Here is a 24,966-nt window from a genome sequence, read left to right on the forward strand (position 1 = left end):
GCCTTTCAAATAGACATGTAGCGTTAACCATAACAAGGACTGAAGAAATATCGTAATTTTGAGCAATTTTTTACATCTTCTTTCATTTCAATGATGGATTATCGCGATCTGTAGCGACATCTGAACGAAATCTCAGAAGTCATATTGCAACGAAATTTCGGAGGACTTTCCCCAAGGAGGTGAGTAGAAGATTTTTAATATGTAGCTAAATACACCTTGTTACAAATCCTGGTTTAAAAATTATGTGTTGCAATTATTTACTGGTCAATCCGTATACTGCGTCTACTTAGCTTCTAGCAGGAACCTGAGAAAAAAGTCATATTATCGAAAATCGCACACCCAGTGCCACATAAATTCGACTAGCTCCGTTACTTTGTAAGATAAACGAACATAAGTACCCTCGTTGGAAAGCTAAGATCATAAGCTTTTACGTTTATTTCAAGAAATTTCTGCATATCTCTGTTAGTTTCTGAGTTATCTGCCAATAAAACATTATTACCAATTGAAAAAGAAACTATATTTTTAATAATCGCCGCCATTTTTCAATATGGCGGTGGTACATAGAGGCATGCAAACTTGCATCCCTTAAGGTATGCTATTATCTTGAAAATGGCGCAGGAACGAAGTTTTCAGCTTAAATCTGTGAGTAGATATTGTCATTTAAGTGTGAGTCGATGTCTCGGTGTGGTCGCCATATTGAATCCAAGATGGCGGACTTTCCCCAAGCATTACGAAAGCGGATTTTGAATATATTATTAGCAACGCTATTTGGAAGTGATAGACAAAAAAACCATTTGTGTTGCAATTATTTCCGGGTTAGGCCATTTTTTCTCGTTTGTCTCTTCTACTATTTCCTCCTCCGGTACCAAACACGTTTGGTTACTTCAAGAGAGCATCATTCAGCTTCTGTAATAAAGAACAAGCTATACGATAAGAAAACAGAATAAACCGTAGGATTGAAGAAATCAGTCTAACTTCCATGATTAAGCCCTTAAAGCTAAGGAAGACGGATATTAAGGCAAATGAATTATGGAATAATTGGTGGAATGAGAACGTGGGAGGAAACGAGAATATCTCCAGAAAACCCTCGAACACAACGCTGTAAACCATAAACTTACTTGGCAAGAGATCGAACCAGGGACCCCACGCACCAGAGGTAGGCGCTCTACCACTGAGCCACCATGTCCGCAACTAAAGGGACTGATTAATCCCCGAAAGGGTAACATAGTAAAATAGCTGAAGTACCTGACCTCCCGGTAAAATTTGTAAATGCCTAGAAAACGCTGTATTTATTGCCATAATAATTATGCTCTCTTAAAGTAAACCAACACTAGGAATGTCAAATTGCTTATAAATATCACTTTTCAAGATACTAAGAGTTGATTTTGTGGAAAAGGAAGGATGTATTTAATTATTCTGCAAACAAAGTGATTTGTATAATAGAAACAAATGTTCAGCTTTATATGTACGATGCACGATCATGAATAGCATTCCGAAATAAGTCAAGACTCGATTTTATTTGTTTTAAAAGTTTTGAATACAGGACCTGATGGCCCAGGCAATTTCTTAATCCGATAGCCTTCGACTACAATCAAACAGTAGAAAAATAGTATAAAATAACGAACTACAGTACTTATGTCCTCAAGCTAGTTGTTCAGGGTTCCTACTGATCTGGAGAAATCTATTTCCCTGACCTTTGGCAGGGAATTCCCTGATTTTCATGTCAGGTGTTGGATGACGTTGACATATAAATAAGAAATAAATAACTTAATATTTATATATGAGAACATTTATGTTACAGAGACAAATAGTAATCAAATGTTCATACGTACACTAAACTTACCTCCCATAAATAGGTATTATAATGGTTGGCTAAGCTAAAATTTGTGTACAATTAATGTTAGAGAAAATATAGTGTATTTTACATAATTAACCTCTTTCCCTGATTTCCAGGTTTTTCCCTTGAGCTTCCCTGACCTGCACGATTTTCCCTGAGTTTTCCCTGACCTGCACCATTTTCCTGAGTTTTCCCTGACTTTCCTGACCAGTAAGAACCCTGTTGCTACCATCCAATCATTGACATTTTATCATAAACCATTATAACCTTTATAGTATTAACGAGAACTTACTTCAACAATATAAACTTATCCATTAAACTGTCAGAATTCATTTACAATAATCAAAAATCTTAACAAAAAAAAAAAAAAAATGCTACTTACTTGGTATGTGTTGTCGAAACTGTCGTACATAAACCTGGTTATAAGCGAAGTCTTTCCAACTGAAACAGTAAAGAGAAAAGAATTAATTTGGGGCGATAAATTGTAACATTGTATACAATGAGTCAACTTCACATCACTTACTTCCGTGTAAATTTAACTTAGTTAATATTAACAAATATTCAACAAAATAATGTAAGTTTTGCAGAAGAAAGAGGAAAAAGTAGTAGTTACACGAAACGGGATAAGCGAGGAGGAAGTGCCATTTCTAAGTTTAGGCTGCACACGATAAAAGAAGGGAATATAATATTAAGTGTTACTTATTCAATGATGGAAAGACTTGAAAGTTAGTATCTGAACCAAGTCTGATTCCAAGTTAAACGTTCGTGAATTATTAAACGTTATTAAACTAGCAGAATGTCTTTTCTTTGCACGGAGAGAATACGTTTCCTTTTGGACATAAAGGGCACCCAAACTGTCACCAATGCCGGTCATTTTCAATTATTTTTACATGTCACCATCTCCCCTATGAGTGCTAATGGGGGCTGGGTTTGGATTTAAACGGCATCCGGAAATGTCTGTCTCAACGACCCCGAAAACTATGTATTCTAAACTAATATTAGTCATTTTCGATCATTTTCATGTATCTCCACTCTCCCCCAAGTTGCGGGGTTGAATTTGGATATAAACGGCATTGGAAATGTCACTGTGCATCTCAGTGACCCCGAAAACTATGGATTCGACGCTAATATCGGTCTTTTTCGGTTCTTTTTAATCTTTAGGAAGGATCTTAAAAGCCTTAGTGGGTGGTATAGGAAATTGACCTATTAGCCTTCTCCTCCCACTACATGGTAGTGAAACAGACATTTTCTCCGAAATTCGGTGTTGCCAACAAAATTCAAATTGAATGACACCCCTCAGCAAGAATAGGGGTGAGCAAAAGCTGATCTTCTCCGTCACATGAATAAGGAATGGAATATCTCAAATGTTTTGGCGAAGAAAAAAGTACTCTGGAAACTCAGAGTGCTTGATGTTGATTTGTTATTTGACACTTTCAACCTGCTTTCAACAGAATATTTCTTCTTCCATTGAGAAGGAATGATCTATATATGCAGGCAAGCTGGTCAATGTTTGTTCATTTCCCCTTTTTCTATATGCCTATAGAAAGAAAGAACCCATATGTGTAATTCATTAATCACAGTGTAATGGGAACCAAAGCTATGGCAACGCCGTTGAACATAAGTTAAGTTACAATGTCACTAGTAAGAGGATATGACTGTCCGGAAAGTTCCGATTACCACCCACTAAGGTTTTTAAGATTTTGCTGGTACTTTATATGTATCTTCCTCCTTCCCGTAAGCTGCACCGTCAACGTGAAATAATAAAAAGCATCCCAGGCTCAAACCTCATCTATGTTGAAAATTTAATCGAGATCGGTCGGGTGGTTCAAGAGCTACGAAGTAATACGCATAGTCACTTTCATTTTTATTTATATAGACTGACAATTAATGATACACATGGGAATCTAGGTTTTCTGCATAGAATTACTAGAAGTGTCAGATTTTTGCGTGGGCACAACAGTATTGCAACCTGGAATGAAGAGCCGCTTAAGTTGTCTAACTTGAAGAGTTTCTGAGGTATTCCAGATATTTTGAGTCCACCTTTCAGAATACGCATTTTAAAATGTATAAATACCTTATTGGTTAGCAGTATGCCAAGCTACAAATATGCATAACCAACCAACGGTTTGCCAACGGCTTATCTGCAAACAAAGCAAAACAAAACGAAAACCAATTCAGAGAAAATTATATTTTTTTTTAAAGCTAAAACCACAAACTTACGGATATGATACGGCTCATACCTAAGAAATCGTCGCCAATATTATAGACAAAGATTTCTGCTTTTGACAGTTACCGCTCATTGCCGAAATAATTTGTCTTTTGTTAATAGCTCAATTTTGGCGAAACCTCAGATACGGTCTTTTGCCTTTCAACAGCAGCGGTAGGTATGAATGTGCATATAAAGAATAAACATAAAAGTCGGCAAACAAATTCACGTTCAGCTTCAATGATCCGTAAGCAATATTATTCTTATATAAAATCGAAGGTAGTTTCATTTCCCAGGAACATTTCTGTAATCCATTCATTAGACTTAAGAATCCACCACATTCGTAACGTGTTATTTTCCATCCTCCGAACGATTATAAATTTAAAAATCACATGTTGCTGTTTTACGTCCCACAGATATGCCGTGCATGGTAAAGAAGATGGCTGATTAATGAGAGGAAATGATTATGACAGGGACTTATGGGACAGGGTAAACCTCGAGAAAATCCACAGACATTGTTTCCCAACACTAACTTACGATCCGGGATCAAAGAAGGGATTTCTACCATCAAAGATGACCGCTCTACTACTAACCCTCTATACTTCAATTCTTCAACTTGAATTAATATTGTATCACAAACCAAGATTAGCTCGACTTAATACAGTATTTTCATCGTATGCACTTTATGCGCTATTTACTAATTTGGTTATTTTTTAAAAATTGAATTGGCAAACCTAAAATATATATAAATGAACGTCACTATGTTTGTGACTTCGTACTACTTGAACCCTGAGACCGATCTCGATCAAATTTTTTACATAGATGAGGTTCGGACCTGGGATAATTTTTATCATTTCACTTTGACGATGCAACTTACGGGAGGAATATATATATACAGGGTGAGTTAAAATAAGTGTTACAAGCCAATATCTCGCGAATTTTATATGAAATAAGAAAAATATTAAGTCAATGTACAATACAGAGGGGCCTAAAAAATGAGTCAAACACGAAGTTCCCCCGCCCCCATTTTGGGGAATGGTTGGTGTACGTGAAATTTTCAAATGGGAATATAGGTCGAGTGATACTCTCGTTCGGAAGAGCTCGGACTTTGTAGGAAACAATTTTTGATAGGAGGCACCGTTTTCAAGATGGCTCCCACAAATAGTCCTCTATGAGATAAAATTTCCAGTACTTATAAATCAGAAACGGCTGAGTAGAAAACGATGAAACAAAAAATATAAAAGGAAAACGCCATAGGCAACGTGGAATAGTGTTGTCGCGGTGTCGCCAGCAACCGACATGGGGCCCCGGGACCAACTTGAAAATTTCAAATAGGTTAAACACAAGGTTCCCCCGCCTCCCATTTTGGAGGGAGGGGTGTACGTGGAATTTTTAAATGACAACATAGGACGAGTGATACTTTCTTTGACAGATCGTGAAATACCGAACAGCTTGGTACAAAATTAGGACTTCATGTTTGACCCATTTTTTACAGGCCTAAAAAATGGGTCAAACATGAAGTCCTAATTTTGTACCAAGCTGTTCGGTATTTACGATCTGTCAAAGAAAGTATCACTCGTCCTATGTTGTCATTTAACAGGAAACCATTTCATAGCGCCATTTTGAAACAGCCTTGCCCGAAATCAAAACAAATTTTGTAGTAGCTGTTTGGTTCCCCATGCACCATTATCACACAGGGTATCACTGACCTATATTTCCATGTGAAATTTTCAAGTTGGTCCCGGGGCACCATGTCGGGTGCCCTCGCGACACCACTTAACACATTCCACGTTGCCGTATGGCGTTTTCCTTTTATAATTTTTGTTTCATCGTTTTCTACTCAGCCGTTTCTGATTTATAAGTACTGGAAATTTTATGATACAGGACCATTTTGGGGGGGGGGGGCATCATGAAAACCGTGCCCCCTATCAAAAGTTGTTCAATTTTCCAAGCTCTTTCGAACGAGGTATCACTCGACCTATGTTCCCATTTGAAAATTTCACGTACACCCCCATCCCCCCAAAATGGGGGGCGGGAGAACTTCGTGTTAGACTCATTTTTAGGCCCCTCTGTACTATACACTGACTGTTAATATTTTTTTTTATTTCATGTATGGTTCGCGAGATATTGGCTTGTAATACTTATTTTGACTCACCCTGTATATATATATATAATATATATATATATATATATATATATATATATATATATATATATATATATATATATATATATATATATATATATATATATACAAATGATTGAAAATGACCGATATTGTTGTTGAATCCAGTTTTCGGGGTCGCTGAAACGAACAGTGACACTTCCGATGCCGTTTAAATCCAAATTCAGCCCTTTATGCCCAAAATGAAACGTACTCTCTCCTCGTGAAGAACGGGTATTCTGCTAGTGCATAATAATAAAAACCACGTAACGCAAGGTATCTCTGTGTTTACAGCTTGAATGGATCTATACTCAAAGAAAGCATTATATGTCACCTTTCACTCAACCTTGCAAACATTTACTGGATCCTGGCCTTTTCTGAAGGAATATCTATTATTGCTCTAGTCAATAAGAGTATGCTGTCGACATCAAGCAGAAATCTAAACTCTGTAGCTGAGAAAACTATATTTTAGAGGAATTGTCAGTCTGACCATGAATCAGCACAGAATCACGTTCAGGTCAGAGTATGTTGTTAATTCTCGTTTATTTAACAGTTTAATACATGATTTATATAATGTCCAATAGGAGTCTTGACCAACAAATAATTGGCGCGACAAAGTGTACGTTTAAGTGCAAAATATTTAAGTAAGCTGAAGCTTTAAAAAACTGCCATTCAATCCACTTCCCTCTTGTAATTAAAACCACATGTCTACATCTTAATGTTCTAAATAGCTTAGAAGTATCGCGTACTACTTACGGAAAAAGTAGTTCACTTGCTTCTTCATAACAGAGGGATTCTTCCCTCGATTTTATCCTTTTTAATGTGGTCTTCTATCAGCATAAATGTTCTAGTTTTACCAAGATTTCTTTCTATATAAAAAGTTTTTTTTCCTTTATTTCTTATGGACGCTCACAGCCAAGTTTTAAGTTGAACCTTTCTTTCTGCCGTTGTTATATATGTAGAAAGGAACCTAGTTTAAAAATTGGAGATTGAAATAGCTGCTTGGGGTTATATTATCAAGAATTGATACTCCTAGTAAAATTTAACTGGAGAAATGTCCAATGAACCATGGAGATACAGGATCAATGGAATGTAAAACTACTGATTTGGCGTTTAGCGTTCCAGTGAGCACCAAGGCTATATGGGATGTGGTTCTACACAACTTAATGTGGGATCCGAATCATATGAGCTCCCACTGAGACTCGGACCCAAGTCTCCTGCGCCATACGCTGACCATACAGGCACGAAGAAGTTCGCATAAAAAAACATCAAAACCGTTCACAGAAAAGTTCATACGCATAGTATCGCTAGTCAACTGGTAGAAAGGGAAATATTACTTATCAGATTTTGAAATTATTACCACGGTTGCAGTTTCGAATTTTGATTTAAACAACGAATGAGTGGAAAGAAAAAAATAACTACTTTAAACTGAATAAATTTCATTCAAAACTTTTCTATTGCAACTTTTAGAGTTGAATGCATATTTGAATTGCGGAATTTAATCAAATGATAGTGATTTCAAAATCTGGTTACGATCAAGAATTTCATCAGCTTCCCAAGGGTTATTCAAATTAAATTGGCAGTAGTGTCGTCTGTGGGAGATACAAGGGCTACTTAGGCAATAATCATTAGTACTTTGCAACTGCTCTTGATTTGAGTTTAGCGTCCCTTTCACCACCGAGTCTATATGAGACGTTGACCTGAACCACACGAGATCCCACCACGAATCGAATCAAGGTCCCCGCGCAAAATGCGAGTACGCTAACCATATAGGTACGACGGACCTCTTGAATTTGTAACTGTTGTCAACATTTTTACCACTTAACTTACCATTTATGACACTATCCACGTGAAGCCCAAACGTGGGTACAGAAAAAACGAACTACGAATTTAAGAAAGAAAAAGTTAAGCTAGCTTGCCGCTAAGAACGTAAATATGTGTTTCAGATGACCACATGCAAAAATTCGGGGTTCAAATAAAATTTACAGAATACTTCGATATGGCATATATGCTCAAGATTTTAAAATTTTGTAGGAGATATTTCGGGCTTTTACGTTAAGAGGTTAAGATAAAAAGTATCAATCGAAAATGAAATGAAATTTTAAAGCTTTACGTCCCACAGTTATGCCGGTTAGGATAAAGGAGACGGTGATGATGAGTAATGAATGAAATGGTGGAATGAAGAAACTGGGAGAAAACGGGGACCCCGAGGAAACCCACGCACACGGTGTTCGTCCACCACAAAGTTCACTTGGGAGCAGGGTGTGAACCCGGGATCCCATGCACCAGAGTTGAACGCTCTACCACTGAGCCACCGCGGCACCAAATGTGCCTAACGAAATTCACGGAATATTGTAGTTTTGTATGAAAAAACAAGAAAAAATTGTCGGTGTAAGTTGGTGAAAATTGATGCCAAGATGTGATTCAAGCATAAGACAAGCTGAGTAAAATTATGTACAAAAAAATACCCTGTTTACTCAGTGCCAGCTTACACATGTATGGCAATATCAAGATTATTCTGTTAGGTTACAAGAAGTAGGAAAAAAAAAAAAAAAAAAAAACAGGAAACTATACCGCAAACATAAAACGCGCAGAACCGAACTCAACTTCTGGTTTTCCAACTATCAGATTAGCAAATTACCAATAAATCCGCTACTCCTTAGCGGATCACTCCTTACCTACACACATGCAACATGAAGAGCTGTTCTAGTAATGTTGCAACGATTATACAATAAAGAATATCATTACAGTTCCTGACCTACGCAATATCTACGAAATTACCAAGGAACACTATAGTTTAGCGATTAAAAAGTGGCTTCACTTATTTATTTTTTTTTTTCCTGAACTAAAGGGGACACGGTGCCTCAGTGGCACAGCACTTACCATTGGCGCGTGGGGTCCCTGGTAGAGGTATGCACGGGCCAGAATTTTTAGCCCAGCCCGGCCCGTGAATTTATAATAAGAGACTCGACCCGAGTGCCAAGTATGTTTTAGCTTTCAGCCCCGAGTCCATGTGATAATCAACTGAGCCCGAAATAACAACGAATTCCAGAAACTTAATAATTAAAGCAAAATTGTATTTTTATTTACAACAATTAGAAGTTTGATGTTGCAGTTGTGATTTAAAAGTTCTCCAAAAAGAACGATCCGATAAATGTCGTTGTACAGTACATTTACAAACTTAGGCCTGAGAAATTTGGTTGTAAATTCAAAAATTTACGGCCTAAGCCCAGCCCAAGCCCGAAGTGATACATGCTTTGTAGTCCCGAGTCCGTGCAAACCTCTGTCCCTGGTTCAATCCCAAGTTACTTTATGGTGGCCAACATCGAGTTCGTGGATTTTCTCGGGTACTCTCTTTCCTCCTACAATCTCATTCCACCATAATTATTCACTTGCCTTAATCATCCGTCTAATAGATTTCACTTCCTTTAATTTAACTGAATGATAAAGATTTCCATTACTCACTATAACATCACAATTGTGTAGCATGTGATAACGTACATTACTTACTGGTAATATCATAATTGTGTAGGATGTGATAAAAGTGATAAGCTACACCTGGAAAACATTAATCATTTTGTTACTAATACTTTGTACGACTAGGTTGTTTAAACCCTTTTAAGATATATATTTTTTTAGGTGTTTTTATTGACTTTCAGTCAAGAAGGTACAGCATCATCCCTAATTATCGTAGGATTATGGTTCATACGTCGTTTTGTTCAGAATAGAGTAGGCTTTCAGATAGTACCACTCACATGTTCCTATCATGTACCTGAGGGGATTTTTTGAAGGTAAATCGGGATTTGACAAAAAAAAATGCTTCTTCAAAGTTTGGGGCCCCCTGAGCCACCACCCCCCGGGTCAGCGCACAAACCTGAAAAAAATCTTGAAAAATACTACGTAGTGTATTAATTACTTGTGACAAATTAGAACTTCCTGTCTTCAATAGTAAGGGCAGGAAAAATTTTTACCCATGTTGGGAGAGCATCAAAAAACGCCCGAAATTGCCCTAAAATGCACCCAACAAAATTTAAAAATTTCCTGACACGTCCCTAATTATTGTGGGATCACAATTCATACGTCGTTCTCTTCAGAATAGAGTAAGCATTTAGACAGTACCGCTCACATATCCCTCGGACGTCCCTAAGGAGTGAAAAGTTGAGAAAAATAGGGATTTTTTTGTGAAACAATGCCTTTTTTCCAATTTTGAGATCCACTGGCGCGGCCCTAGGTAAACGTACAGATTTGGAAATCACTTGCAAAAATAGTACTTGTGGTACTAATTACTTGTGACAGGTACCAATCTCCTATCTTCAATACTAAATTGTTTCCCTCTTCTGCGAATATCTCCAGAATTTGCCCTATAGAAACTTTAAAAATTTCCTGACACGTCCCTAATTACCGTAGGATGATGATTCATACGTCGTTCTCTTCAAAATAGAGTAGGCTTTCATACAGTACCACTGACATGTCCCTCGGACGCACCTGAGGAAGAAAAAGTTGAGGAAATAGGAAATTTTTGTTTAAAAAAAAATTTTTTTTTCGTTTTGCGGCCCGGTGTAAACATACAGATCTGGAAATCACTTGCAAAAATAGCACTTGCGGTAAGGTTATTATGTTAAAAAATCCCTGACACGTCCCTAATTATCGTAGAATGATGATTCATACGTCATTTTGTTCAGAATCGAGTAAGCTTTCAGAAAGTACCACCCAGATGTCCCTATCATGTACCCGAGCGGAGCAATAATCGCGAAAGTGGGATTTTTGGTCAAGAAATTTCCCTTTGTTACCCTTTAGCCTCTCTGAATCCCCTTATGTGTTGACGAAGATATCCGAAAAAAATCAAGACAAAAACTAAAGGATCTGCTGATTGTTTGTGTAAAACTTCAGAAATCTAGGGTTAAAGAGAAACTCACCAAAAAATGTTTAAGTTAGACCTCACTAAAAAAAGGGAATTTGTAAAGTGATGACGTCATACCAACCTATATTCCGACGCTCGGAAGCGGATAGACCCTTTCAAGGCTTTCTTCAATGCCTCCTCTATTGTAAAATAAATAAATAAATAATAATAATAATAATAATAATAATAATAATAATAATAATAATAATAATAATAATAAACCGGAACTAAATAGTTTTCTTAGTTCTCTTTTAATCGAATTTTGAAGACACTATCATTTCGTAGCAAATACAACGATATATCTTAAAAGGGTTAAAGAAAAAGAAGTCACATTCACAATCAAAAAGCAATTACATTTTTAAAAATTGAATAAAAACCACCGACTACTACTACAACGCAATATATATATAATCAAAGCCGTAAAACAACATTCTACTAAAATTGGCATGAACTTGAAGGAACGGTGGCGGTTTAGTGGTAGACCGTTCACCTCTGATGTGTAGAGTTCCGGGTTAGATTCCAGCTCTCGCCAAATGAGGGTTTGTGGTGGACAAACACTATGCACATGGGTTCACGAGTTCCCTCCTACTTTCTTCATTCCACCATTTCGTTCATTATCATCCTTAGCCTCGGAGCACAATCGTAGGACGTTACGTTAAAAACAGAAAGAACTTTGAAGACTGTTCGGTAAGCCTGTGTGTATACTGTTCTTAGTGTGACGTGACTCTCTCCCACCATCATTACCATCGGAGAACAAATCCAAACCGCTGTTCTTCAGCCATTGAGAAATTCGAGTTAGAGATTTTTAAATGATTACAAAACCCTTAAAATTCGACTTATCGAGGTTATAATTTTTAAGCATTCTACTTATAGAGGTTATTTTTAACGCTGAGTGTTATGGAAAGTTCAAAAGAATGTGAAAAAATTCAAGGTGTCAATGAGTTGGAATTATCGGGATCCAAACTGTATTAAAGACACACAAAACGATTCGTCATTACAAGTAGAACTGTGTCACAATTAAGATATGTCGGCAGCAGGAGAAACCAGACAGACAGAATCTTAACATTTTTACTATTATTATTATTCTTCTTCTTTTCATCACATACAGTAGTGCACATATAAATAAGTCAGTTCCAGCCGAATAAAAACTAGATCAACTGTTATTGGCAACGATTTTTTTTTTTTTTTGAGCCATAGAAATTCATTTTTGTTGCTTTTCCCGAAAACTACACATCAGAATTTTTAGTTAGGCATGTTATTTCGTTCAGATCGATGTCACCCTATTGACTGAGGTCTCATTTCTGTACAATATACGAGGGTAAGTCAAAAATTATTCGCAATTTTGACATATAACTCGTTACATTGTTAGTTCTGATCTCTGTCCGAGTTTATTTTATTGTTATACTGTTGTGGTTATACTATGAAAGTCTGATCCTAATTCCTTCATTTGTCTTCCTTTTGTTGCAGATAGATCATGGCCGCTCCATTAGAAGTTTGCACCAAAGAGGAACAACGAGCAGTGATCCGGTTTTTGTAGTCGGGAGGTGTATCAGGGGCCGCAAGCAATAGTCACTCGTCTGTCTCACAAAATCATGTCACGTGCACGCTCAATATTATCATTTGTGGCTGTAGATGGTAGTCTGGCTCCTTCCTTGTGCGTAACACTTGTGCGACCATTTTTGAATTTTCAATCTATTCGTAGATAATCCGTTGCGGCAAGACACTGTTCTCGTATTTTGCCGAAAGTCTTTGATAGATTGCGACCCCTGGTACACCTTCCCACTGCTCGTTGTTCCTCTTTGCTGCAAACTTCTAATGGAGCGGCCATGATCTGTCTGCAACACAAGGAAGACAAATGGAGGAATTAGGACCAAACATTCAATGCATGATCACAACAGTGTAACAATAAAATAAACGAGGACAGAGGTCAAAAAGAAAAATTTAAGAAGAGCTATGCCAATATTTCGGATAATTTTTGACCTTCCTTCACTGGACACGTGCTTATCGGAACAGTATCAATTTTTACGTTTACAAAACCTGTTTTTCTCTTTTTTCTCGAAAACTACACATGAGGATTTATAATCAGTCATATAATTTGATTATAATTGGTACATGTCTCACCTTTGGTTATTTCCTTTTTCGTTAAATGCTAGTAATATCGTGTAACTAATCACAAAAAAATGAATTACATGTCACTGACATACATAAATTCCCAACAGATTCAGGTGAATTACGTTTGCAATAAACAAAAACAAACAAACAAACAAAAACACACACACACACACACACACCACAACACTTTCCCAACTTATTCAGCTACAGAATAAACCGAAAGTACCTACTTTTGTTAATGAATTTAGTATTAATAGTCAATCCATTTATTTAAACTGGAATTTTATTTCTCCGCTTGCGACTAAAAAAAAAAAAAAAAAAAAAAAACGCAACTAATCGAATGCTTAAATAGACCGTCTCATTCATGTAAACATTGATCTGGAATTTTCCCTGATCGATTGATGCAAGCACGAAAACGAGATTATATCTTTAATTCACCTTTACAACTAGCACACAAAAGATTTCAACACTTTACTTCACTGTTAGATGCAGTATGCAGAATGAGAGAGGGAATATATGTATGAGAGAACTTTAGGCTTTGAAAGACTAATCTAGTAATAACTAGTGAAGAGCTTACAAAGACGAATTTTTTCTACAATTATCTGCATCATGAAAATGACAATTAGACGCGACAAATTAGAGGCAACGACGCTAGTATTTACAAATGATCTATTAGTGTGATTATATAAAACAATACTTTACAACTTGCAAAAAAAAAAAAAAAGAGAGAGAGAAACGTATTCTTGGTGGAATGCAAAATATACGAGTGTGTGTGCACGATGGCTCAGTGGTAGAGCGTTTATCTCTGGTACGTGAGGTCCCTGCTGTGATCCCGGCCAAGTAAGTTTGCGGTAGAAAACATCGTGTCCGTGGGTTTTCTCTGGGAACTCTCGTTTCCTCCCACTTTCTCATTTCACCAATTCTGCCATCATCATTCACTTCATTTAAGAGTCTTCATCCCGGCGAAATTAAAACACCGCTAATTATACAGTAATTATGCGATATCTTCAAATAGATAAAAAGATAATCGAAATGTGGAACAAGAGCGCCCTAGACAATATTATTTTACATGAGATACCGTTATCACGACTCACTTATCTGCTTTCGATTTCGAGCCATTTCGAAAATCGGCATTTATTTTCGCGTTTCTAAACAGCTGAAAACATAAAGCCACTAGGTGACTTGTGATAACGGTACCTCACGCAAAATAATATTGTCTAGGCCGCTCTTGTTCCATATTTCAATTATCTTTTATCTATTTGAAGATATCACATAATTACTGTAAAATTAGCGGTATTTTAATTTCGCCGGGATGAGGACTCTTAATGATAGCCTCTCTTAGACTAAAAAGGCATAAAAGTGGAACGTTAAACTGAAAGATTTCATTTTTTCGAAAAAAAAAAAAACAACAATACCCGAATTCGAAAGCTTCCCTTACTATCCTATATTATTTCAAGTAAAGCTACCTTGAAAATAAATAAACTGCTGTTGTGCTTAAGAAACCTAAGTTTCCACATTACACAATACCATTGACGGCTGCATTATATATTATGCATTGTAAATTTAAAAATGATCGATTTTATCACAGAAATTGTGGTCTAGTCCATGTCGTCCGAGCGGCTGCCCTTCAACTTCTAGTGTGATACAGAAACAAAGTACCGTCTGAATGATCATCAGTAGACTGGAAAATTAAAACTAAATCACTGAGTTTAACGTCCCACGCTTATGTTCGTTGGGCTAAGGGAGACGATGATTACGGCAAGCGAATAATGATATAAGAATTGGTGGAATGAAATATGGGAGGAAAACCCCGAGAAAACTCCACGCACACGATGTTGTCCACCACAAACTTACTCGGTCAGGGACCAACGACGGATCCCAGACACCAGAGGTAAGCCCTCTACCATAGAGCTCCAGTGTCTCCCATCAGTACATTGGATAGCGTAGTAGTTAACGCATCAGCACAGTAAGCCGAGATCCACATTCGATTAGCGATGCAGTTGTGTGTTTATTTCACTCTTTGTATTGAGCCAGTATTTCACTCTTTGTATTGACATGTGTCACTTTCAAATAAAATTAAAAAAAAAAAAAAAAAAAAAAAACTACGACTACATTATCTGGTTAGTCAGAGACTTCCCGCGCACGAGCACGCCTACACTTATCTACGGACAATGTTGCCAGTATTTTATTTACACCCCTCGTATTATTTATTTATTTATTTATTTATTTATTTAACAATCACCAGATACAGCTCAGAGGCTATTTTATACTGGATATCTAACAACAATAACAATGGAAAAGATTTGGGAAAGTAACAGCCAGGGCCTGTTTGGTAGATACCATTCAGTATTTGCTGGCAGGCCTGAGGAAAACTCGTCAGGATGGTCGGCAGCGGGAATCGAACCCACGACCTCCCGAATGCAAAGCCAACGCTCTACCACTTAAGCTAATTCGCTCGGTATTAACTCTGACCCACGATGCATGCAACCTTTTCTAATTTGTGAGAAACGTCCTGCCAATTTATGACAGAATAATATGAATAACACCAGTTTCCAAAGTATAGGAATTCGATGGTCAGTAGAGTTCAATATGGAAGAATTGCCCAAACATACGTGATTTAACTTGTAGCATAGTTTATGGGGTCAGAAAGCTTAACACCATCATCAAGACTGAAAATATGTGGTTGATTTCGGGAATGATTAAGTTATGCAGTGATTAGAGCACCGACAGATTCAACCGTAGAATCTCGTTCATTCCCCAAACTCTCAGTTAATTGTGCCACTATACACTTTTGACTGCATTGTCCAACAAGAAATGGCTAACAACTAATTAAGCGTATTATAAATTTAACTCAATTCTAACTCTGTGTGTTCCACCAGGTCCGGCGTAAATCTTGAACGCCCTTCATCGGGATACTTAAAGTTAAACTCTAACTACATCGATTATTCGCATTTTATATATAGCACTTCGGTGGCATTCATTAATTTTTAAATTTAATCTCTAACAGTTCTTCAAGCAATGCCACCGAAGTACTATATGTAAAATGTGAATAACAAACATTGCTAGAATTTAGCATAAACATCCTGATGAGGGTGTCTGAGATTTACGCCGGAAATATTGATGAGAAGTTTAAAGGTAGATGTTATATCTATTCATTACACCTGCTGGAACACGTAATCTTGGTACTGAGTTAAAAGAAATGACTTTTTGAGATTATATCACTCAATGAGTAACTAGTATAAAGTGATTATTTGTAGAACTGGTATTATCGTTTGCAGCAGGGAGGTACGGTGGCTCATTAATAGAGCATTCACTTCTGGTGAGACGGGTTCCTGGTTCGATTGCAGGCCATGTGAATTTATGATGATCCATCATTTTGTCCATGACATTTTTCGAGATTCTCTCACTTCCTTCTGCATACTCATTCCACCAACTGCCTCGTTAATTATTCATCTCTTTAAGCAAAAATGGAGTAACCGTAGGAAACTATAAAATATTTCCATTTTTCTTTCTTTTTTCTTCTTTTATCGTTTACGGTATCTGTTACAAACGAAAATTCGATTTAAAATTTCAACACCCAACAACTTTTAGACCAGAAATTTCAGCGTACTTTCCCTATAAATAAATTTTTTTAAAAAAATCCACGTAATGCGTAGCAAGAAGAATAGACGGAATATTGTAATAAACAGATATGGAGTCCTCACGAAAGTCCTTGTGCCATTTCCGAAGAAACCAGTTATACTACTGATAACATTTTAACCAGCCGTCAATGCATGGACGTACCTGAATGACTGTCAGCTATACAATACAGAAATACTCGTCTAAACAATTTCTAAACATAAGAATATTCTCGTCATATACCATCATTCATCGTCTATTCGAATGGGCGACATCTATTAAATGCAAAATTCTTCTACAAAGACAAAATTAGTAATCTCATATACCTGTGTGTTCGGTACATGTAAGGTACTATAAGGGGTCAAAATCTTGAGAAATGTGCCTTCAATTCCACTGCGCTGTCCTCAAATGGTTCCCATGAAGATATTAGACAATTTCAGAAGACTACACGAAATGTGTTTTAACAACGTTGAAATACTTGTATCAGCATATACAACGGGTAGTTATGATTTGACTGGTACTTACATGTACTTAATTGCATAGTAAGTACGGGCTACGAAACTCTTCACGGTTACAGGTCACCATATATGTATGAGAACATACTCCCTACATATATATTTATTTATTTATTTGCTGGAACATTCGAATTTTTTAAATGCTTTTCGTGGTTACTTAACCCCGGGACTCGAAAAGAGAAACCCAAATTAAAAAAAAAAAAAAAAAAAAAATCAGGTAAATGTCCCGAAATTACTGGTCGTAAAACATGTGTGTTGAATCATTCAAAAGGTTGATTTATCCTCAAACACAATTATAATTATGTACGAATCATGAGTGTAACACAAACAGGCATAAGCAGGAGCATAGGCGCCGACTTGAAGAAAATATGGAGGGGGGGGGGGTTCAAACAAAAGAATAAATATATGATTATATTCAGCCGTTTTCTATCAACTGCTTGGTGAAGGTCCTTTTCCCCTTTCAGATCTCAGTCCTCTGCATCCGCTCCGCTGGGAAATTCACGACCTAAGTCACATTTGCCTAAAGGCATTAAAACAAATTCAAGTTCAAAATTTGTGAACTTCACTGTAAATTTGCGTACCACATTGATCTTGACTTGTCATATCAGTGCTGCCAGAGTGTTGGTTGAAGCTTCAGTGCTCTATTAAACACAGTTTGGAAAATCGCGTTTTCTATCGCATAAGAAGACTGTTCCTAGTATTGAATTAAAGGCACGACAAAGTTTACGACAGAAATTCTTGCTCCTCTTTGTTACTTTTTCCTCGACTGGGGGGAAGGACCCCACCTTTAAATGTTGAGGGGGCCAAGTGCCCTGCCCCCCCCAAAAGTCGGCGCCTATGAGCAGGAGTTTCCTATTATTTTAAATTTTATTTTTCACCAATTTTCGCTACATTTTTGGTTCGAAAATAATTTTCTTCTTCATATCTATTAAATGAATTTCCAGAATCAGAAAAATGTCTCAAGACTTTTTACTATTATTATTTATCTGCACACTAGACTTGCTTGGCGGCATGAAAGGGTTACAGTAAAACGAAAGTTTTCAGAAAATTATGGAATAATAAGAATTTTCCCCGGAGTTTGCATACAGGTAACCTAGCATGTGATATCACTTGAAAACCCGATCCATTCTGAAGATACTAATATAGAAGCAATGAACAGAAAGTAATTAGTGCATACTTTTATAAGTATATATATATATATATATATATATTAGGGTGTCCCTTATTTAGGGTAATTTCACGTTGCGATACGCACACCCACTAAATGTATTCTATGTGACCGTGAACACGCATTAGCGAAATAGCAGCTCCCTACGAGAACGTTAACCCGTGCCAACTTGACGACAAAATCATTATATAACGTTTCCACATTATAGAATGCCCAACCTTGATAACGGAGAAACTAAAAGAGACAGAGAAACAAAACTTTACACGATGCAACTAGAGAGAGGACGACATCTGCCCGTGTATTGATGAACATCTGGATAAACAGTGTTGCCAACCCGCTTTTTTGTAAATCGTATGACCTAAATTAGATATCATTATTGGAAGCAGCAATAAAAGTAAAACCAAAAAAAAAAAAAAAAAGATTTAAACGCAGATCAGTGTTGCAAACTTTTCAAAAAATTACGTGAAACATGTGTTACATGCATACGCCGTGAACCACACAGGGATTCAGGTACTAAGGTTTTGTACACCTTAAATTAAATATTGACAAGAACTGTTTACGCTGACTCCTAGTCTAGAAGGGTCCGTTGAACAGTGTTGCCATCAACAGAAAAGTTGAGTTTCGAAAACGCACAATAACTCGGAATAGGTTACTAGTGCAGTATGGTTTAAAAGCTATAATGCAAAGCAGTAGAACATGAGGAGCAGTACCGTGGTTACGTGAGTCGATAAGTCACGTGGTGACCGAGGTATTCGGTATGTTGTTAAAGCTGAGAAGTAAGGTTTCTAAAAGATTACAACGCTGCACAGTGGGTTGGAATCCTAACAACCTGTTCAAAATATGAAAACAGCGCAATTTGCATGCATTTATGTACTGATGGGTTTTCGAGGTCGCTGAAAGCGATGATGACGTCAAAAGTGACTGATCGATCTCCCATAACCACGGTACTGCTCCTCATGCTCTATCGCCTTGCATTACAAATTTTAAATTATACTGGACTAATGACCTTTTCCGAGTTATTGTACCTTTTCCAAACTCAACTTTTCTCTTGTTGGTGGCAATTCTTATTCAACGGGTCCTTCTAGAGTTGGAGTCAGATTAAACAGACTTGGAGTCAGAATGCCTCACTCCGTATGTGCGCCACGGCGTCTGCATTTAACACATGTTTAGCATTATTTCTCGAAAAGTTTGCAACACTGATCTGCGTTTGCCATCTCTCTCTGTTTTTATTTCATTGTTGCTTCCAATGATGGTATCCAATTTAGGTCATTCGATTTACAAAAAAAACTCTTGGGCTGGCAACACTGTTCATCCGGTGTTCGTTAATAAAACGAGCAGATATCGGCCTTTCTCTAGTTGCTTCGTGCAAAGTTTCGTTTCTCTGCCTCTTTTAGTTTCTCCGTTATCACGGTTGGACATTCTAAATTATAATGTGGACACGCCATTTCATGATTTTGTCTTCAAGTCGGCACGAGTTTACGTTCTCGTAGGGAGCTGATATTTCGCTAATGCGTGTTTACAGTCACATAGAATACATTTAGCCGGTGTGCATATTACAACGCGAAATTACCCTAAATAAGGGATATATATAGGCTTGCCATACGTCCCGGTTTCAGAGTGTAATCCCGGTGTCCCGCCCGGTTGCCGAAATGTCCCGGTCAGTGCAGAGAAGCTCGTCATCTTTAGCCATGCAGAGAGACAAATCAAGTGCAACTGATGTTGCAGGTGCACTCCAAAATTTGGAAGAAAATCTGGAAGAAAGAATAAACTATAATTTTTTCCTGTTAGTGCAAAAAGTCTTCCATACAAAATGACTTCGAGGCATTCTATGATCGGAGTATATCTTACACAGAACTTTGGGGGAACAGTTTTGGTGATGCCAATTACTTTGCCTGGATAAACAAAAATGTTGGTAAAGTTATGATAAACTTTATGACGAAATTGTTATTGTTAAAAAATTTTGGACTTCTAATGTGGGAACCTGGGAAAGAGAAGAGAAAGAAAACAACGAAAAGTTATCGAGTGAAGAAGAATGGATGCAACTCTTTCAGCTATGCTAAGCAAACTGGCATCCCAATGTGTAATCTTCAGATTATAGTTGAGTATATCTTTTACCTTCCCGGAAGATCAGCTCCACTAGAGAGGGTTTCCTCGTTAATGAATTATGCTTGGACAGATAACAGAGATTTGATGCATGAGTCAACAGTACGTGCACTGATGCTGTGTAAGTAAATCCTAGACTTACTAGCAGTGAATTTTATAACAAAATAAAAACAAAAGAGGACATATTGAGAAAGATGCAGTCAATTGAAAAATTAAAAAAAAAAAAAAAAAAAATCTTAATAGAATTGCTCTATTGCATGTATGTAGCCGACAGACAGATAGTCTACTGCAAGCTTGCTCAAATTTGGCCAAATGGCTGGCAAGCTCTTTGGAATTAGATTTAATTGGGGGGGGGGGCATATTGTATAGATAAGTCCAATACTGTAATAGAAAAAAAGCAGCAATGTAATAAACATTGTGGTGTATTTTAATCCCTCTTTTAGTATCCCGGTTAGTCAACAAAAAATTATGGCAAACCTAGCTCTATATATATATATATATATATATATATATATATATATATATATATATATATTTGACACCGCATCAGGAAACAACATGCCTACAAATAATGATGACATTAGCTGAAGTCATAATTTTACACATCACTCAATTATAACATGCCTTTACAGTCAAAGGGATTCCCGGACAGTAGCAATTCGGAACAACCAGAATTATGAGGTACCTGACTCTGGCATAAGAAATAAATAATCGAACAGGGGAGGGAAAGATCTTGATCATGCATTGTCCAATTCAACATGCGGTATCTGGCCGGTTGAAGTTCAATAACCGCTCTTGGGGGAAGTCACATTGATACAAACTAAATATCTATTCCAATCTTGTATACAACAAGTCGTACACTATGACAGTTTTTCCGATTAGTTTAAAGTAGGGTTGCCACCTTCTAGTAAGTATAAAGTGGGACATATTTATCAAACATGTACAGTCTGCCGGTTCCTTATACTCAAATTTGTAGCTAAGGTGAACCAAACTCAGAAACTCCGGTCGTGCAGAGCTTTGGTACACAGCCTAGACTCTTGTCGAGCCAAGCCTATGCATGACCTAGCCCAGCACCAAACATAGCGATTTTTATTCCTCAGACGATGGGTTACTTGGTCACCGAATTTCGTTCAGATTTGGCCAATAGTTATTGAGAAATAAGGTACCACATGTAAGGCGAGTCAAGCCTGTTCCAGGCCGAGCATTCACCAAATATAAGTTTTTTAAATTAATTTAGCTATCGGCTACCAGCCCACCGAAATTGTTTCAAATTTGGAAAGTAGTTACCAAGAACAGTACCACACACACACATACTTCCACATACACCTGGAATAAAACTTTAAGCTCCGGTACGACACCGGGAGCTAATAATAGAAAAAAATACGTATGTTCATGAATGAAAACCTTAGTGAAACTTAAATTAAAAACACCACGAATAAGACTGATTACTTCAGCTTGTTGGCAATTAGATTAACAAAGTTACGAATCACTGACCCGGTCAAAGAGTTGAGTTGATTTTAGTTTAGCGTCCCTTTCAGCAGCGAGGCTATATGAGACGTGGACCTACTGATTAACGTGGAATCCGAACCACATGAGCTCCCGCCGGGGATCGAACCCGGGTCTCCCACGCCAAAGGCGCGTACGCTAACCGCTTAGCCACGGAGGAGCTCCCGGTCAAAGAATATCACTGGCATGTCAGCGATAGCTGCAGGTATGCCTCGTGGGTCGAAATTTACAAATGTCCCTAACATGGTTAGCTGGTTTAAACCATGATTTAAACTAGCTTTTTTTTTTTTTTTTTTTTTTTTTTTTTTTTTTTTTTTTTTATAGCTTTAAACCGTGTGAACTTTATGGTGACATTTCCACATATCAAACCACTAGTTTTAACTCCTTTTCACCTTTTAATCAAAGCGTCCCATGTTCAATTCTCGGTCGAACTACAACTAATCTTTCAAGTGTAAATCAAGTAGCGGTTCGGATGTCACTTTAAGCGGAAGTCTTCTTGATAACCTCGGTATTACATAAAGATGTTATGCCTAAACATATGAAACTAAACAAAATTGTATATTTCTGCTTGCCTGAATGCCTGTTGTTTTATAAAGACAAGGTTGCTTAAATATATTGAGAAAAATTGGGAAATTTATCGACTGGCTACGTAGCTTCCAACATTAGCTTGAATTGGACTTTGTTTTAATTTTATTCAATGATATCCACATACTAAATTTGTAATTTAACACCTCAGTTTTAGCGTACTGATTATGATACGTTGACCTAAAAATTTTATATGCAAAGCAATAACAGGATTTTCCCATTATAGCTATGAATTTAAAATAATAACGGGATTTTCCCGATTTAAGAAATTTACTGACCGGACTTTAAGCTTGTGTGACTCCTTCCAGCATAACCTCATTGTTGCATAATAACACCAAGGCGAAACAAACTTATCTCTGTCCATATGTAACAAATATATAGGGCAAATAATTTAAACCAAAATACCTGGTTTAAACAAAAATGATAATAATAATAATAATAATAATGATAAATAAAAATAAAAAATAAACCATGTTATTTTACCAAATGCGGCCCCTAAGAATCTCGCATATTTTGTGCAAGTGTTTTGAATACTTTGGCGTCTCGCCGTATAATGCGTCCCTCTTGGGTATAATTCGAGCCGAGTGGCAATCCTAGTTTGAAGCAACGAACGTTCACATTTTACATATCTGACTACCTTTAAAACCTGCTACCGTTTTTTTTTTTTTTTTTTTAAGACCGAAACTTAATGTGGTGTTATAGAAAAATGGAGAATATAAAATGGACAGAGAGCAACAAATAAAGATGGTCGAAAACGGATAGGAGCCAGCATTTTTCGTTGGAAGGCCAACTGAATCGAGGACATCTTAAGAACAAATTTTGTCATTCATACCGCCACAGATGGAAAGGTGTGAGGAAATAGAAAGAACAAGAAAAACAGAACGATGATTTGAAGAATATATTGGGTGTAAAAGAGGAAGCTGAAGACCGAGCAACCTGGAAGAAATATTTCCAGACCCAAACTTAAAAAACTAATTAGAGTCCAGAAGGTGTAACATCGTTGGCTTCCCGCGCTTGGACCTACTCGTTACTGAGGGTGTGGTAAGAGGATAGTGAATCATCACCCTTCAGATTTGTCTAACTTACTCATCGCAAGGGTGATGATTGGTTATGCTCTTACCACACCCCTAGTGACGAGCAGGTCCAAGCACGGGAAGCCCACGACGTTATACCTTCTGGACTTTAGTCCAAGGACTTGCCAAAAGGTAGAATATATAATAATAATAATAATAATAATAATAATGTTTAGCCAGTCTGCTCGTGTGTCCATACATCTGAGAGACAAAAAAATGTCAAAAATTACTTGATGGACCACTATAAATTCTAGCCAGGATAGGATATACAGGGTCACAAGTTAGAAATCGAGATAGCTGATGGTGCTGATAAACCGAACTGATCCGAAGATTCCCCATTGCCCATGCATTCCCATTGGGATTATTATATCGTAATTGCTTCTTGGTACTATGCAACCCAACCGTACCTGAAGAGCAAGTTGGTAGCGTAACATTCAGTTATCTTAAAGATTCTAACCAAACTCCTTCACGAGCCATTCCATGTTGAACCAACCCACGGTTTCGGACTGATCCTTACAGATTGCAGTGATACCTTATATTCCGACCGCTATCATCAATGTGTGGAACAAACGGAAAGGTCAAGTGAGTTGTAAATCGGTTTCGAAATTACAAGCCCCCAAGGTCTTAAAATTTACCAAAAATTCCCTGAGTGGCATTTGCGGCTGACCTAAGTGACCTACGACGTTGCTTAGGGTGTCATTTTAAAGCTTGTCAGAAGAACATCCAGACAGTATATCACACTACACACACACTTCCACTTTTTAAATACTTTTTCGAAAAAAACGAAATGTTGAACTTGATTTTCTCAAAAAAAGCGAAAATATTATTAAAAAAAAAACTACTTATAAAACCATATCCGGACTGTTATGAATTTCTCTAAAATTTTATATTGGATTCAGCATGGGATCATTTCTTAAAGACTTTCCCCTACAAACGTAGAATAAAAAATCGTGTTTAGTTAGATTCTTCATAATAAAATAAATAAATAAAGAAAGAAAGAAAGAAAGAAAAAGAGCACAAGAAAGAAATAGAACGTATTAAAATCAAACTAATAACATACAACAGTGTTAAAAAAACTGACCCCTCCTTGTCCATATTTGGAAGCCCAAGACTTCTCTGGATACTGCTTACAATTTAGTTCGGAGAGCCCTCTTGTGGTTATATCCACATCGTACGGGC

General features: G+C 37.1%; 1 protein-coding gene across 2 annotated transcripts in view; it reads right to left on the reverse strand.

The window, feature by feature from the left end:
- Positions 1 to 24,966, reverse strand: part of Rab6 (RAS oncogene family member Rab6) — a 189,671-nt gene that overhangs the window by 161,479 nt on the left and 3,226 nt on the right. For both annotated transcript variants that reach the window (XM_081756150.1, XM_081756151.1), the window contains exon 2: positions 2,220 to 2,278. In XM_081756150.1, coding sequence (XP_081612276.1) covers positions 2,220 to 2,278 — 59 coding nt within the window. The remainder of the gene's footprint in view (positions 1 to 2,219; positions 2,279 to 24,966) is intronic.

Source organism: Thermobia domestica, chromosome 4 (genome assembly GCF_964235325.1).
Source record: "Thermobia domestica chromosome 4, izTheDome1.hap1.1, whole genome shotgun sequence".
Classification (NCBI taxonomy): domain Eukaryota; kingdom Metazoa; phylum Arthropoda; class Insecta; order Zygentoma; family Lepismatidae; genus Thermobia; species Thermobia domestica.